The 14,264-nt window shown below is 41.6% G+C and overlaps 1 protein-coding gene across 2 annotated transcripts in view; it reads right to left on the bottom strand.

The window, feature by feature from the left end:
* xrn1 (5'-3' exoribonuclease 1) overlaps positions 1 to 12,176 on the bottom strand; it is a 31,582-nt gene extending 19,406 nt beyond the window's left edge. For both annotated transcript variants that reach the window (XM_049597913.1, XM_049597914.1), the window contains exons 1-17: positions 11,958 to 12,176; positions 10,570 to 10,802; positions 9,759 to 9,856; positions 9,262 to 9,371; positions 9,016 to 9,126; positions 8,841 to 8,926; positions 8,639 to 8,726; positions 7,606 to 7,774; positions 7,313 to 7,380; positions 6,838 to 6,975; positions 6,542 to 6,690; positions 6,240 to 6,329; positions 4,028 to 4,184; positions 3,744 to 3,863; positions 3,464 to 3,633; positions 1,679 to 1,796; positions 1,375 to 1,470 (exon numbers count right to left, since the gene is read on the bottom strand). In XM_049597913.1, the coding sequence (XP_049453870.1) occupies positions 1,375 to 1,470; positions 1,679 to 1,796; positions 3,464 to 3,633; positions 3,744 to 3,863; positions 4,028 to 4,184; positions 6,240 to 6,329; positions 6,542 to 6,690; positions 6,838 to 6,975; positions 7,313 to 7,380; positions 7,606 to 7,774; positions 8,639 to 8,726; positions 8,841 to 8,926; positions 9,016 to 9,126; positions 9,262 to 9,371; positions 9,759 to 9,856; positions 10,570 to 10,802; positions 11,958 to 12,032 (2,076 nt within the window). In that variant the 5' untranslated portion in view covers positions 12,033 to 12,176. The remainder of the gene's footprint in view (positions 1 to 1,374; positions 1,471 to 1,678; positions 1,797 to 3,463; positions 3,634 to 3,743; positions 3,864 to 4,027; positions 4,185 to 6,239; positions 6,330 to 6,541; positions 6,691 to 6,837; positions 6,976 to 7,312; positions 7,381 to 7,605; positions 7,775 to 8,638; positions 8,727 to 8,840; positions 8,927 to 9,015; positions 9,127 to 9,261; positions 9,372 to 9,758; positions 9,857 to 10,569; positions 10,803 to 11,957) is intronic.
* Positions 12,177 to 14,264: the final 2,088 nt, after the last annotated feature.

Below are 14,264 nucleotides of genomic sequence, written 5' to 3'. Positions count from 1 at the left end.
ATCTTTTATTTAATTTCAATGTTTTTCTGTATAGGGTGAAAGTGCGTAGCATAAACCAGTGCCACACACCACAGCATTTATAGCCTAAGCTACTTTGTAATGCCTGCCTCTAGATGGACCTTTAAAATACATAAAACTCAACAACAAATACGCAATAGACAAAACACAAGCTGAACAATACATACATACATACATTAAGAAGAAAACCTCATGACTCAACAAGAAAATACAGACACACACTATGATACATTAAGGCACCATGAAATGAGAAGCACCAGATTATTCATGACTACATGACTGATCTCTCTTCGAAACCTGTTCCTGTTTGAGTTTAAAACGCTATCAGTCAGGATCCAGTTTAAGTTCTGCAGGTAAAGAATTCCACATGTTCCTCCTCCCAACAAAAAAAGCAGTTTGTCCAAATGAAGATTTACATAAGGGCACCATCCAGTTCCTGAGGTTGCAACTCTGAGTGGAACCACAAGGTCCCTGTGTGCCTGATTACATTAGAGGCATTTATAGATGAGTTTAAGATTAATAAATTGATGAGATACTCAAAATGTATCATATTTACCTTCTTAAAGGGTAACTTTGGTATTTTTGAATCTGGACCAATTTTCCAGTGTTTTGTGTCTTTTATGAATGGCTGTTTCTGGATGAATAAAAAGGATTTTACTCTTAAACAGACAGACTTATCTCTGTCGGGATAGGATAATGCTGGTGGAGCCTGTCAGTGGCAAAAATAAGCGCTTTTAGTGGATATACATTGACAGTGCTCAATTGTCTGCAGGGATTACATTGCAGCCTATTTTGTCTTGCTCAATACTGGATCAATTTCAAAAACAGTTGCTCCAATTAGTCACTTGAAAACATGGAAAAAGGGCAACAGGTTGAGAAACACCAGATTTTCCCTTAAAATAAAGGCTAAAACTTTAATTCGTCGATTGTATATCATAATAAGAGGCTTGGTTTTTGTAGATGTTGCTTATGACCAAGACAATACACAATAACCTAAATGTGAAAAGATCACAAAGTGCATAAAACTATTTGCAGCATAAAATTGCAGACATAAGTAGGTTGATATAAGAACTAGTAAAAGTAATCTTTTATAGGGATCCTGTGACTTTTCAAGAGCCCCATCTAGCCTTGCATTACTGCAGTATCAGATGGAGACGCTGAGTAAGAATTAGCACTGCAGCAATAATGATGTAACAACTTCATGCCATTATTAATCATTAAACAAAAAGCCTTTTATTCTGTTAATTTGACATTTTTAGACATCTCATTTAGAAAAATAGAAGCTCTTTAATCAAGTCTGCTTTTTGGCATTTTTTTCTTTTTTTCTTCTTTTCTAAAAATCACACGAAAGCTCACCGCTTCTCCGTCTGGGCTGGGGAGGATCTCCAGCATCATGTTCTCCCCTCTGCTGCTCTGCTGGAACACGACCACCCCACTCTTCTTCTTGAAGAACTAAAAAATGAGTGAGCCCATAAACAGGAGAGAGAAGCAGAAAAGACAGAGGGGTGAAAGAGACAAAGAAAAAGTTTTTAAGTATTCTACCTGCAAGAAGTCCACATGATAAATAAACATGAGCTATTACTAATGAACTTCATCAGACCCTGTGCTGTGGTTTAGAGTTTTTAACATCAACATCATGTCTGTATGTGAAAGCACAAACCTTGTGTTTGATGTGTTGCAGTGTGGGAAAGCCACAGAAGTACAGAGCTGAGCGGTCAACGCGCCTGCTGACGTGGTCCAATGGTACATGCCAGGCGTCCATAGGGATGTCTGCTTTCCTGAAACAAACAAACAAACAAACAAACAAACAAACAAACAAACACAATACAGCAAACTTATAGTGAACATGTGCAGTGAAATCAACATGACAACAGCCAACATTTGCAATTTTACTTTGGCTTTAGAGCAGAAGAAACTCTGCTTTGTAATCCTTTACTTGCCAAATAGCTGATATTAGGCTTAAACAAATGTTATTGAGTTTATTTTTTTTTCATGCAAGGAAGTAAGCATCTGCTTTCCCAATATGTGAATAGTTTATCCAAAAAACACCTATTTGAAAATTTGGGTTGATGTTTTTGGTGCTGTGAGGAGCTGCTCTGTAAGCACTGTGGCCTGCAGTAACAACTAATAAGAAATTGCATCTCTGTGGTGCTGACCTTTGTCTACCCCCTCTGGCTGTGAGAGTGCAGTACGAAAATACTGTCGACACGTGCTTTTATATGTCAACTGGCTGGCACACAGCCAGCAGCTCCTCACAGCAGGACTGTGCATGTAACAGTGCAGTACAACAAGAAGGTGCAAAATCATGGTTTAAAACAAAAGTGGGGGACAATTAAAATAGTTTACAAAGGACTCAGGACTAGACATTTGGACCAACATATTGGCGACTGGCTAAGTACATCTCTGTTTTGCTGTTGTTGGTTGCTTTTTGGGGGGAATGTTTGCCATCTTATTTTTGACTGAACTGAAAGGTCCAGTGTGTAGGATTTAGTGGCATCTAGCAGTGAGGTTGCAGATTGCGTGCATGAATGGCACAAATGGCCTTATCTAGAGCCAGTGTTTGATTTGTCCATTCAAGGCTACTGTAGAAACAACAAGGCAAGTAATTATACAATAATAAAAACATGAGATTATATACCATTTCTGCAAATAGATGCACCTAAATCTTATACACTGGACCTTTAATAAGCTGCCACCAAAGAACGAGTGAGAGCCACTGCTAAGTGAGCAGCTGAGAGGCAGAGGGAAAACAGCTTGTACAGTTATTATATTTTCACGTCTAACTTGTTAGATTCAGGATTTATTTCCAAAACTAGAGTTGGTGACTGTTGGAACAGTAGAAAAACTGAGACCATTATGGTGAGCTTGTTTCTGTTGAGTTTGAATGTCTTTACTATGAATTAAAGCAATTAAGCTGGTCTTACTTTGTTGAAAGAGAGACTTGAATTCAGAAGGTGTACAGTTGTTTATTTGGTGTTCAGTGAGGAAAACAGGTGTACAATAATTCCTTTCTTGACATTTTGTGAGTTTATTTTGTGTATTTATTAGACTAAAAGCTAGGAGAGCTTGCAGAATGTAGTGAACTTGCTGCTTGAGCACATTTCTCAGCTGAAGCAAGAGACGCTATAAAGTCATTAAAAATGGCCTCATATGATTTCAGGCCATTTTCTTTTGTTGTCCTCCACTGATGGATGTGGTACTGTGAAACCATCCAATCACAGCAGTATAACCGCAGAATGATTGTACCAAATTTTATTTATTGTTTACAATGCCAAGAAGCAGCGGACCTCACCAGCAAAAATGGACAGTCAATATATAAAATATTACTTTCTCCTCGTGATCTTGTGTATCCTACTGGGTGGGTATATTAAAGATCATTTGACAAAGACTATTTAAGTTCATGTTAAATCAGTGTCAGGGCTGGTGGGGATGTGTGTGTACCTACCTGACATGGCAGTGGATGATGTCGGGGAACAGCTGAGGCAGGGTGGAGCTGTATGTAAAGTCTGCTTCAGGGTCATATGCATAGACTGCACACTCTGTGTGACGATTCCTGGCCTTCTCTTCTTTAGTCAGCTTCTGATTGCAGGGCTCCATAGCTGCTAGTAAGCACCTCTGTTGCATAAACACACAACACACACACATAGTTAAACTGTCAATGAGACTGCTTTTTTTAACCTAACTATGGCATGATTTTTCTTGTGTGCGTGTGTGTGTGTATATACCTCATCTATGAAGGGAATGAGAACCACAGCCTCCCATTCCTGCTGCTTGCCATTGAGGTCTGTTTTAAAGTCAACAGGGTAGTATGTGATGATGGGCGAGCTTTCACTGGTCATCAGGTGCTGAAATGTCAAAAATATATGAGATCATTTTCAGGTTTGGATCTTGCATACCCCCTAAAATTTGCTGCTTTTAAAATAAATAAGTTCCACATGTAGACTTATCTGTGATACTTGGACCAAATAAGTGCATATACTGTACATATGTGTGTGTGGGAGTGTGTTACCCTGTAACTCTGAGGCAGCAGCTCCATGCTGGCAGCAGGCAGGACTGCCAACAGCTGCTGGAAGGGCATGAAGGGTTTCCCGAGGTCAAAGGTCAACTTTAACCCTGCTATGTTCTTGATGTCAGACAGGAAGGGCGCGTAGTGGTAGGGGTAGTACCTAGAGTGACATACACACATTATTTAAAGGCTGATCTAAGAAAAGAACAAACTGAAGATAGCAGATACAGGGAAGGCAATAAAGGGGGGAAATGCTCATATTAATGTCCTTGACTTAAAAGGAATATTTTTTAAATGATTTCTCATAACTATATGATTCAATGACTCATAACAGTCTATCTTTTTCTGATTTGTTTTTGGCTCAAAGGCACAGTTCTAGGGATGGTAGGGATGGTCTAGGAGTGGTTCTACTCTCCGGGCTTCCGTAATCAGTGGTGTGTTCATTTATGAAGATTATGTTGCTGAACAAAACATGTAAGCATCATAAACATTTGTTTGCCAAAGAGCTTATTTTGTGCAATAATCCAAAGTCTAACGGAAAAATCCCATATGCTGAGGAGGGAGCCAGTACAATGCTAACTTCTGCTTCAGCCTGCAGGAAAACATCATCCCTGGGCCACTCTATGGCTGATGGCAGACAACACGCCGAATAATGACCAATACCACTGTCTGGTTCATAAATCAGTGCATCCTTACATTGTTCTTTTGAAAGACTGTAACTTTCACTAAAGCTGGGCTTGCTGTGCAGAAATATCCTATCCTGACCCGAAAAGATGCAGAAAAATTGGTCCACGCTTTTGTTACCTCTAGGCTGGATTACTGTAACTCTCTGTTATCAGGTAGCTCTAGTAAGTCCTTAAAAACTCTCCAGCTAATTCAGAATGCAGCAGCACGTGTACTAACAGGAACTAAGGAACAAGATCATATTTCTCCTGTTTTAGCTTCTCTGCACTGGCTCCCTGTAAAATCCAGAATTGAATTTAAAATCCTACTGTTAACTTATAAAGCTCTAAATGGTCAAGCTCCGTCATATCTTAGAGAGCTCATAGTGCCTTATTATCCCACCAGAACACTGCGCTCTGAGAACGCAGGGTTACTCGTGGTCCCTAAAGTCTCCAAAAGTAGATCAGGAGCCAGAGCCTTCAGCTATCAGGCTCCTCTCCTGTGGAATCATCTTCCTGTTATGGTCCGGGAGGCAGACACCGTCTCCACATTTAAGACTAGACTTAAGACTTTCCTCTTTGATAAAGCTTATAGTTAGGGCTGGCTCAGGCTTGCCCTGTACCAGCCCCTAGTTAGGCTGACTTAGGCCTAGTCTGCCGGAGGACCCCCCTATAATACACCGGGCACCTTCTCTTCTTCTTCTTCTCTCTCTCTCTCTCTCTCTCTGGTATTCTATTACTGCATCTTGCTAACTCGGCCATTCTGGATGTCACTAACTCGGCTTCTTCTCCGGAGCCTTTGTGCTCCACTGTCTCTCAGATTAACTCATATCACAGCGGTGCCTGGACAGCGTGACGTGTGTGGTTGTGCTGCTGCCGTGGTCCTGCCAGATGCCTCCTGCTGCTGCTGCCATCATTAGTCATTAGTCATACTTCTACTGTTATTATACACATATGACTATTGTCACACATGTATACTGCCAGATATTAATATATACTATATCAACATATTGTACCACAGTAGCCAGAACTATAACTATAATATTATTACTTTCAATAATGTTGTTGTAAGCTACTGTCATTACCTGCATCTCTCTCTCTCTCTCTCTCTCTCTGTCTCATTATGTCATACGGATTACTGTTAATTTATTATGCTGATCTGTTCTGTACGACATCTATTGCACGTCTGTCCGTCCTGGAAGAGGGATCCCTCCTCAGTTGCTCTTCCTGAGGTTTCTACCGTTTTTTTTCCCCGTTAAAGGGTTTTTTTGGGGAGTTTTTCCTTATCTGCTGTGAGGGTCATAAGGACAGAGGGATGTCATATGCTGTAAAGCCCTGTGAGGCAAATTGTGATTTGTGATATTGGGCTGTATAAATAAAACTGATTGATTGATTGATTGATTGATTGATTGAAATATATGAAAGTATAACTATTATCTGATACTCCCTCACTTTACAAGAGGATTTAATAAATCATCTGACTGCCTGAGACTGCTGGAACAAGAGGAAAGGAAGAGCAGAGGATAAGTGACATATGAAGAAGTTGTTCTCACCAGCTCCAGGACTGAACCCCGTGGTAATAGTAGTGGAGAATCCACTGGATACCTTCCACATAACACTTGGCCTGCTTGGCTAGAAAGTCACTGCAAATGAGAATAAAAAACATATTTTCGGGTCATCTGACTTTAAAGTGGTACATAATGCTTACAGACACATTTCCATAATCTGTGAGCCCTAAATAGAATGTTTTCATATGGGGGAGCTCTGCCTCCTGTTGTAAGTGTTTTTATTTCTTTGCAATGTGTGTGTGTGTGTGTGTGTGTGTGTGTGTGTGTGTGTGTGTGTGTACACTCACTCAGACACCACATCCACGCCCATCTTGGTCATATAGTAGGTGCGCTTGTACTGTCTGAACTCAGTTTCAAACATATCGTCGTCCTCTTCCTCATCGTCTCCTACTGCTCCTTTTCCTTCTCCAATCACTCTTTCTGAGAGGGCAGAATCCTACACACACACACCCATATAACAAAATTACAGGAGTTATTATTTACAAGGATACATGACTGAAACTGTAAATAAAATTGAATGAATATTGGGATTTCTGTCACTGCATCCCTGGGTGTGTATAAATATTCTGACATAAGAACAGACCTCATTCTCGTTGGTGTCTTTGCTGGCAGCTTCCTTTTCTGCTGCCAATCCGGCCGCCTCATTCAGATACTTGTTACCAACTTTACTCTCAAACCACTTCAAGTCCACAAACACCTCGCTGAAATGTTCCCGGTCAAACTGGAGGAATGTCGGAAAGGAAGGAACAGTGTCACATATTTTAACCATTATTTATGGCGCATGACATAAATAAGCATGACACTGAGTATATTAAATTGTGTGGACCTTGAACTAATAACTAAGGAGAGATGTGGGCCCTGTGGATGGACCTGTTGGGAACCACTGCTCTCGGATATATACAGCAGAATCATAGAAATAGAATGAGATTCTATTTCAATGAGTAGAACACAGTAAGCAGTGCAGGTAAGAATAAAAAGTAGTGCAGAAAGTCTGAATACAAGCTGTGGGGTGGGGATCCTGTATGTATCATATAGACAGTGGTGTGATATTGTCTCACCTCAGCAAGCTTCTCCAAGTATTTCTCAAAGTTTCTGAGGTTTAGATGGCCGTTCTCATTCAGATAACCTGAGTCAGGAAACAGGATTCAGTTTGTTGTTTTTATGTGTGTGATATACATCATAGAGGCAGGACACACAGCTGACATGTACAAACTATCTGACCGGCACAAACAATACCTTAAACAGACTAATCACTCTTGCTCAGTATTTGCACGAAACATTTGAAATCTCATTTAAAATGAGTGTGATGGTACAATATTTATTTGTGCATGTGTGCGTGTGTGTCTCTCACCCCCCATGCTGGGCAGAGCACTGATGTAGGTCTTGTACAGCAGCGGCAGAGCATCATGACTGATGTGAAGATGAGGGAGGTGAGGGATGAAATCGTTTCCCACTAGAAACCCCATTAGAATCCAGTCGTCTATTATTCGCTCCAAGTCATAAGCAGAACCGAGATGACTCTGTAAAAACACCCACAGACATATTCAGAATACAGAGCAAATGCCATACGGCAAAGTGGCATATATTAAGGGGACCCTTAACCCCAAATATATAAATAATAAATAAAACATATTTTTCCTCAAACCTGCAGTTCTATTTATGAATCTACATTGTTTTGGTGAGTTGCCGAGTGTTGGGGCTACTGTCCGTAGAGGTGTCTGCCTTCTCTACTATATAATGGAACTAGATGGCACTCAGCTCGTGGTGCTCAAAAAGTCAAAAAAAATACAGCAATGTCTCTTTCTAGAAATCATGTCAGAAACGACTTTCTTTCTACCGAACTACACCCGCCAACCGGATCAAGAATGCGCAGAAGAATGCGTGCATCCACTGCTAGCTCACCTAGCACCACTGAGCTGGCTAATGTTACAGCTCAGCTGCAATTAGTGTTTATGAGCAGTCACGAGCAGGAGCCTCTTATCCGTGAATAGATGCACTAATCCTTCTGCACAGTCATTCAGCTGGTGGGTGTAGTTCATTAGAAAGAAAACATTTCCTACATGACATTGCTTATAACAAGGTCTGTGGATTATCTTGAGTAACTGGGTCATGATTTCTGGAAAGAGATATTGCTGTTGAGTTTTTCGAATGTATTTTTTAGTGCTTCGAGCACCATAAGCTGAGTGCCATCTAGTTCTATAATACTGAAGAGAGGGCAGACATGTCTTTGTTCACTTTGGGTGAACCGTCCCTTTAAAGACAAAAAATCTTCAAGTAAAACCTTCCCTGACATGAAAATCAAGTATAGTTTTATAATTATACTAATAGCATAAGTGTGTGTGCGTGCGTGCGTGCGTGCGTGTGTGCGTGCGACTCTCTCTCACCCTGAGCGCCGAGAACTCATAGTCTATGTACTCCCTCATCAGAGATAAGTGAAGCAAGTGAAAAGTTGTCTCCTCTGGAGCTGTTATCCTAGAAGAGAAGATCACACTAGGTTTCAGAGAAAGAAATCAAACTGGTAGAACAAAAAATGACAGAAAAGATATGAAATAAAACTATACAAAAAAAAATGTCAAGGAAAAGAACCTTTTCTGGTTTTTCTTTCCTCCAAAGCGGACCTCTTCTCTGAGCAGGGAGAAATTTGGCTCATGGCTGGTCAAACCCAACATGATCTACAACACAGAGAGCAAGACATGTGTGAGCATCCACAGAGAGTTTAATCAGTAATGAACACCCTCATCTAAGTCCACACAAACCCTACCAGGTCAGCATCCAGGCCATATAGGCAGTGTCGGGTATTGGGGTTGTGACCGGGCTTGGCGTTCTCAGAGCGAATGAACTCCATGATCTTATGTTCTCCCTCTCCTGGGGTCTGTAAAGAAGAGAAACACAGACTTGGTACAGGCGATACTGAAGCTGTAACAGAATCACAGTGACTAAACAGTAGCACAAACACTGGTGCCAAAATGCTGCTATTGAAACTGCAGTGGCCGTTCTCTTAACACACCTCATGACCAGACAGGTAGACGTTGACATTCTGCCATAGCTTGTCAGTGGTGAGCTTGTTGTGGACAAAATACTTGAGCTGCTCCTGGAGTCTTGCCATGAAGTCAGTGCCTGGAAGAAGGATGTGTGATTAAAGGAGTCGCTACCAAATTTCTGAGAACAGGCATGTTTACATCTAATATGTTAGGATTGTATGAAATATATCCATTCTAAAAACAACATAATTTTACTGACAATAACAAGTTGCAATACAGGAGAAAAATGTGGTTGGCCCATAGTTCAACAGAAAAAACTAAACCCACAATGGCTGAATTCCCAAACACATTTTCGCTAAAAACCATAGAAAAAAAAATAGAAGAAAAAACATATTAATGAAGAAAGTCAGAAAGAAATGATTTCCCTACCCTGACATGAACAGGTTATATATATATGTGTAGCTGCTTCTCTAAATCCTAATGAGTGCTGTTCATTTTGTTTAGAGCTCATGAGCATTCCTACCAGGAGTGATACAGTTGGAGTCGAAACGAGCCTCTGTGGGAAGCACCTCTCCTTTATCCAGAGCTTTTTTTATCTTTTCCTCTGCTTCTTTGGCGGACCTAGACACACAGCCACCCACACACACAGACGCACATACACACACACACAGACACGCATATATAAAAGAGAGCAGGTCAGACTCACAGTCTTGGGCTGTTATCTTGCCTGTTGTCTGGTTTCTTCGTTTTTTACCAAAGCAAATGTTGCGTTTTAGTTCTAGTCTGAGGCTCATTCTGCCTTATTAGGCAGCACCACCAACATCACTGCTCAACCACAGAATTATACCAGACATTGTATAAATACATTTGCAAACAGAATTGTCATCTTGATCAGATTACCAAAAGAGAATGTGCCATTATTTACACTTACACAAATCTTTATAAAATTCCATCTCTTTATTTGGTCACCTCAAGAAAAGCTACTGCAACAACCTAAATTTAACAATCATGTTCAATTGTCTTTGACATTGAAATAGAGAAGTGTTAAGTGGTGAGAGGGCGACAAGTTTATATATTTTACTATGGGGTAAAAATCATTCCATAATCATTTAATAATAACAATAACATTTTGGTAACCCTATGGTTGTAACAGGAACTTGTGTTCACCCTTTCATAACAAAGCCAGACAGACATACCAACATTAAATTCAGGTCTGTAACAAGGTCATGGAGCAAGGTCAGATGACCCCAGCTGACCCACTCTGGGTGTCACCCTGTACACAAACAGTCAGAAAGAATTGCTTCGTGTTTCTTCAATACCATATCCATCTCTACCTGAATCTCCGTCCTCTCTGCTGGTTCATCTTTGCCCTCGGTGCCACGCCATCCACCGCCATGAAGAAGACCTTGCGTGGCTTGATGATCCTGAAGAGCACCTCCAGGTAATGGAAGATGTCAGCAAAAATCTTTTCCTCGGAAATGCGAAAGTGGACATCCTCGTCGTTCGGGTGGGAACACTGGTGGATGATCCCATTCATGTCCAGGTAGAGATTGTCAAATTCTGGAATCTGAAAAGAGAAAGAAACATAAAAAAAATTAAAATTGTTAAAGTGGATTCCTGTAAAGTGACAAATTTGTAAAATCTATTGATATTCCTTGACTGGATGTCCTTGTTTTGTTTTGTCTTAACATATGCTGGTGTGTCCGCAAGGGGGTATCCTTCACATGACACATTTTGTAAGCCAATAGTGAAAGGGTCAACTCATCTTTGGCAGTCACCAGAAGCATTTTAATGAGCTCCTACAGCCTGACACAGACACCAAAATACTCTCTCCAGTGACACATCAAGGTGACATGTAGGTTTAGTAACACAGGGGCAAAATGTCCTTAATGTTTTTAAAACTGGGCTGACCTATACTATAAGAACAGGGTATACAGCTTACTTTGCATATCCACTGTCCTCCGATATAAAATGTCCTTATTATTGTCTTATCAAACTTATCAAAGCTGGCTTACGCAATGAGAGTGACACCGAGCAACGTCCAGCTGATGAAACTGCTGCTCAAGCAGTGAAACACTATCCGTCTTACTACACAGGGAACTAGGTCACTAAAGTCAATGCAGGCTGCCCAAATAACTGAGCTTAAATAACTAAGTCATGTAGGGTTAACTCACATTGTCCCCTGTTGTATCAACTACAAGCTGACCACATAATGAATGCATTTTCAACAACTTCACAAACATTGCAAAGCAGGGAGACTGTAAACTAGATGGCAACAGTAACTAGCGGCAGCTTCTTCTTAGTGTGAAGTTGAACAGCCAGCTGAATGTGAGTGAATGCTAGCTGACTGTTGTGAGGAATGTTCTTTCCCAACAAAAACCTAAACTATCCGGTGGTAACGCATTTACTAAGTTATATTCACGTTTACATTTAATGTGCACACGTAGAAGGTAGCAAAATAGCAAGCGGGTTTGTGTTGGAATTTTATAAATAACGTTGCGCCTATGTTGACTTTAATGAAACGATGGAGTCCTTTTAGTCAAAAGGGACTGACAAGAGATATGTCCTGTTACCGGGTGAAACATTGTGAAGCTACGGGGGATAAAAGTTCCAGGGCCCGCTATACTTAGCTCGCTGATAGCCAACAGATAGCTAAGCTAACGCAGCGGCTATCAGTAACAGTGGCTTGAGAAGCTAACGATATTCATCAATGGTTTCCTACCTGGTGTTCCTTGACAACTTCACTGAGACAAGGATAGCGCTCTGAAATCCATCGGTAAAACTTCGGTACTCCCATCTTCACCACGAAAGTTTCGACCTCTAGATGAAATCAGTAAACAGCCAAGTAACTAAATACGGCCAAGGTTTAACTGGGTAACATCAGAACTTCAGTAGAATCCGGTTTTGTTTCCAGCGGCCGCTAACTAGCTAGTTGTCCGTGGTCCGCCTGCCAAAACCTTCCGCCACTATTCTGAAAACAGTAGTTCCTTTTTTTGTTTCCTATTGATGGCCTTTTCATCTTCCTCGTCCCTAAAGAAAGCATATCCCGCCAAATAAATAAATAAATAAACAAATAATGAAATATGAGAAAAACAAGTCAATAAAAAAACCTTTTTACCAAACAATGGGCTACTTAGCCAAAACATTATTTAAAAGTCCTTCTTTTTTTTTTTCTTACTTAACACATTTTCTTGAATAAACTTTTTAATATCACAATTTTAACCTGATAAATTCAAAATTACAATTAAATTATGAGATGCAGTCTTGGTCTCAGCTGGCGTTCAAGAAGGGGGACAGAGAGGCTCAGGGGGTTCAGCATGAGCTGAAGGGGAAACTGAGACAGGCAAAGGTGGACTACAAAAGAAAGGCGGAGAGTAAGCTGCAGTGGAACAACATCAGAGAGGTGTGGAAGGGAATGAGGAACATAAAGGGCTATTCAAAGAAGAACAGCCAGGTTATGGATGGTGATGTGGACAAAGCCAACAACTTCAACCTGTTCTATAACAGGTTTGATGGAGGAGGCAGTGTTCACCCAACCCCTGCATCCATCTCCCCTTCCACAGTGTCACCTGTTGCTGCTGCTGCTCCTGCTGCACTGTCACCTGGAAGTAGCCCCTCCCCCACTACTAGGCTACAGATACAGCTACCACCCATGGCCAACTACCACTGTCCTTTACAGCAGGCGAGTCCAAGGCTCCTGAAAGACTGTGCAGCCCAGCTAGCAGAGCCCCTTCAGTGGCTCTAACAGGAGGCTTCGAACAGGCATAGTCCCAGTGCAGTGGAAAACATCTTGTCTTGTACCGGTGCCCAAAATCGGGCGTCTGGTCAAGTTAAATAATTATCAATTGGTGGCCTTAACATGATACATTATGAAGACCCTGGAGCACCTGGTCCTCTGTTTCCTGAGGTCAGAGATCACTGATGCAGTAGACCCCCTCCAGTTTGCCTATCAGGAGCACATGGGAAGATGTGGTTCTTTACATGTTGCATCGGGCCTACACCTACTTGGAAGAGCTGAGGTGTGTTAGGATTCTTTTCCTTGACTTTTCAAGTGCATTTAATACCATCCAGCCCCCCATACTGAGAGACCAGTTGAAGGGGATGGGAGTAAATCGCCTCCTGACCTCCTGGATAACAGACTACCTGACAGAGCGGCCTCAGTATGTCAGGCTTGGAAGCTGTGTCTCCGAGATGGTCAGGAGCAGCACTGGTGCTCCACAGGGAACTGTTTTAGCACCGTTCCTGTTCACAGTCTACACAGCAGACTTTAAGCACAACTCAGTGTCCTGCCACATACAAAAATACTCTGATGATAAAGCTATTGTGACTTGTATAAGGAGCTATCAGAAGTGGGAGTACAGGGACCTTGTGGATGCCTTCAGGGACTGGTGCAGTAAGCGCTGTCTCCACCTGAACGCAACCAAAACCAAGGAGACTGACTGATGCCCTCTACTGGAGGGGACAGAGCCTTCTGTTCTTCCTACAGACACTGAGGTCCTTTGATGTGTGTGTGTGGAGATGCTGACCATGTTCCATCACACTGTGATGCCAAGTGCACTCTTCTACGCTGCAGTGTGCTGGGGAGGCAGCTTGACAGACAAAACATCAAGTGTTTGGACAGGCTGGTTAAAAAAGCTGGCTCAGTGCTCGGCAGGAGACTGGACCCACTAAGAACTGTGGTGGAGAGGGGCACATTCAACAACCTGAATGCTTTAATGGACAATAGCAGACACCCTCTCCACAGCCTCCTGGAGCGACAGAGGAGCAGCTGCAGCAGTTGGCTCATCTCACTGCGTTGCAGAACACAGCGTTTCAGGAGATATTTCGTCCCCATAGCAATAAGACTGTTTAACGCCTCCTGAATCCAGTCACACACACTTACACACATTACATTAGCCACAACTGGACACGACTCACTCATAGACAGACGTTATAAATGATTAACACATCATCATAACCACCTTAATTAATTAGAAATGAGTTGAAAAGGTACGCTACATGATAAAAAGATACATAAAGAAAAATATAC

Source organism: Epinephelus fuscoguttatus, linkage group LG15 (genome assembly GCF_011397635.1).
Source record: "Epinephelus fuscoguttatus linkage group LG15, E.fuscoguttatus.final_Chr_v1".
Lineage (NCBI taxonomy): Eukaryota > Metazoa > Chordata > Actinopteri > Perciformes > Serranidae > Epinephelus > Epinephelus fuscoguttatus.
Note: the sequence above shows the minus strand (reverse complement) of the source record. Positions and strands in the feature narration are given on the sequence as shown.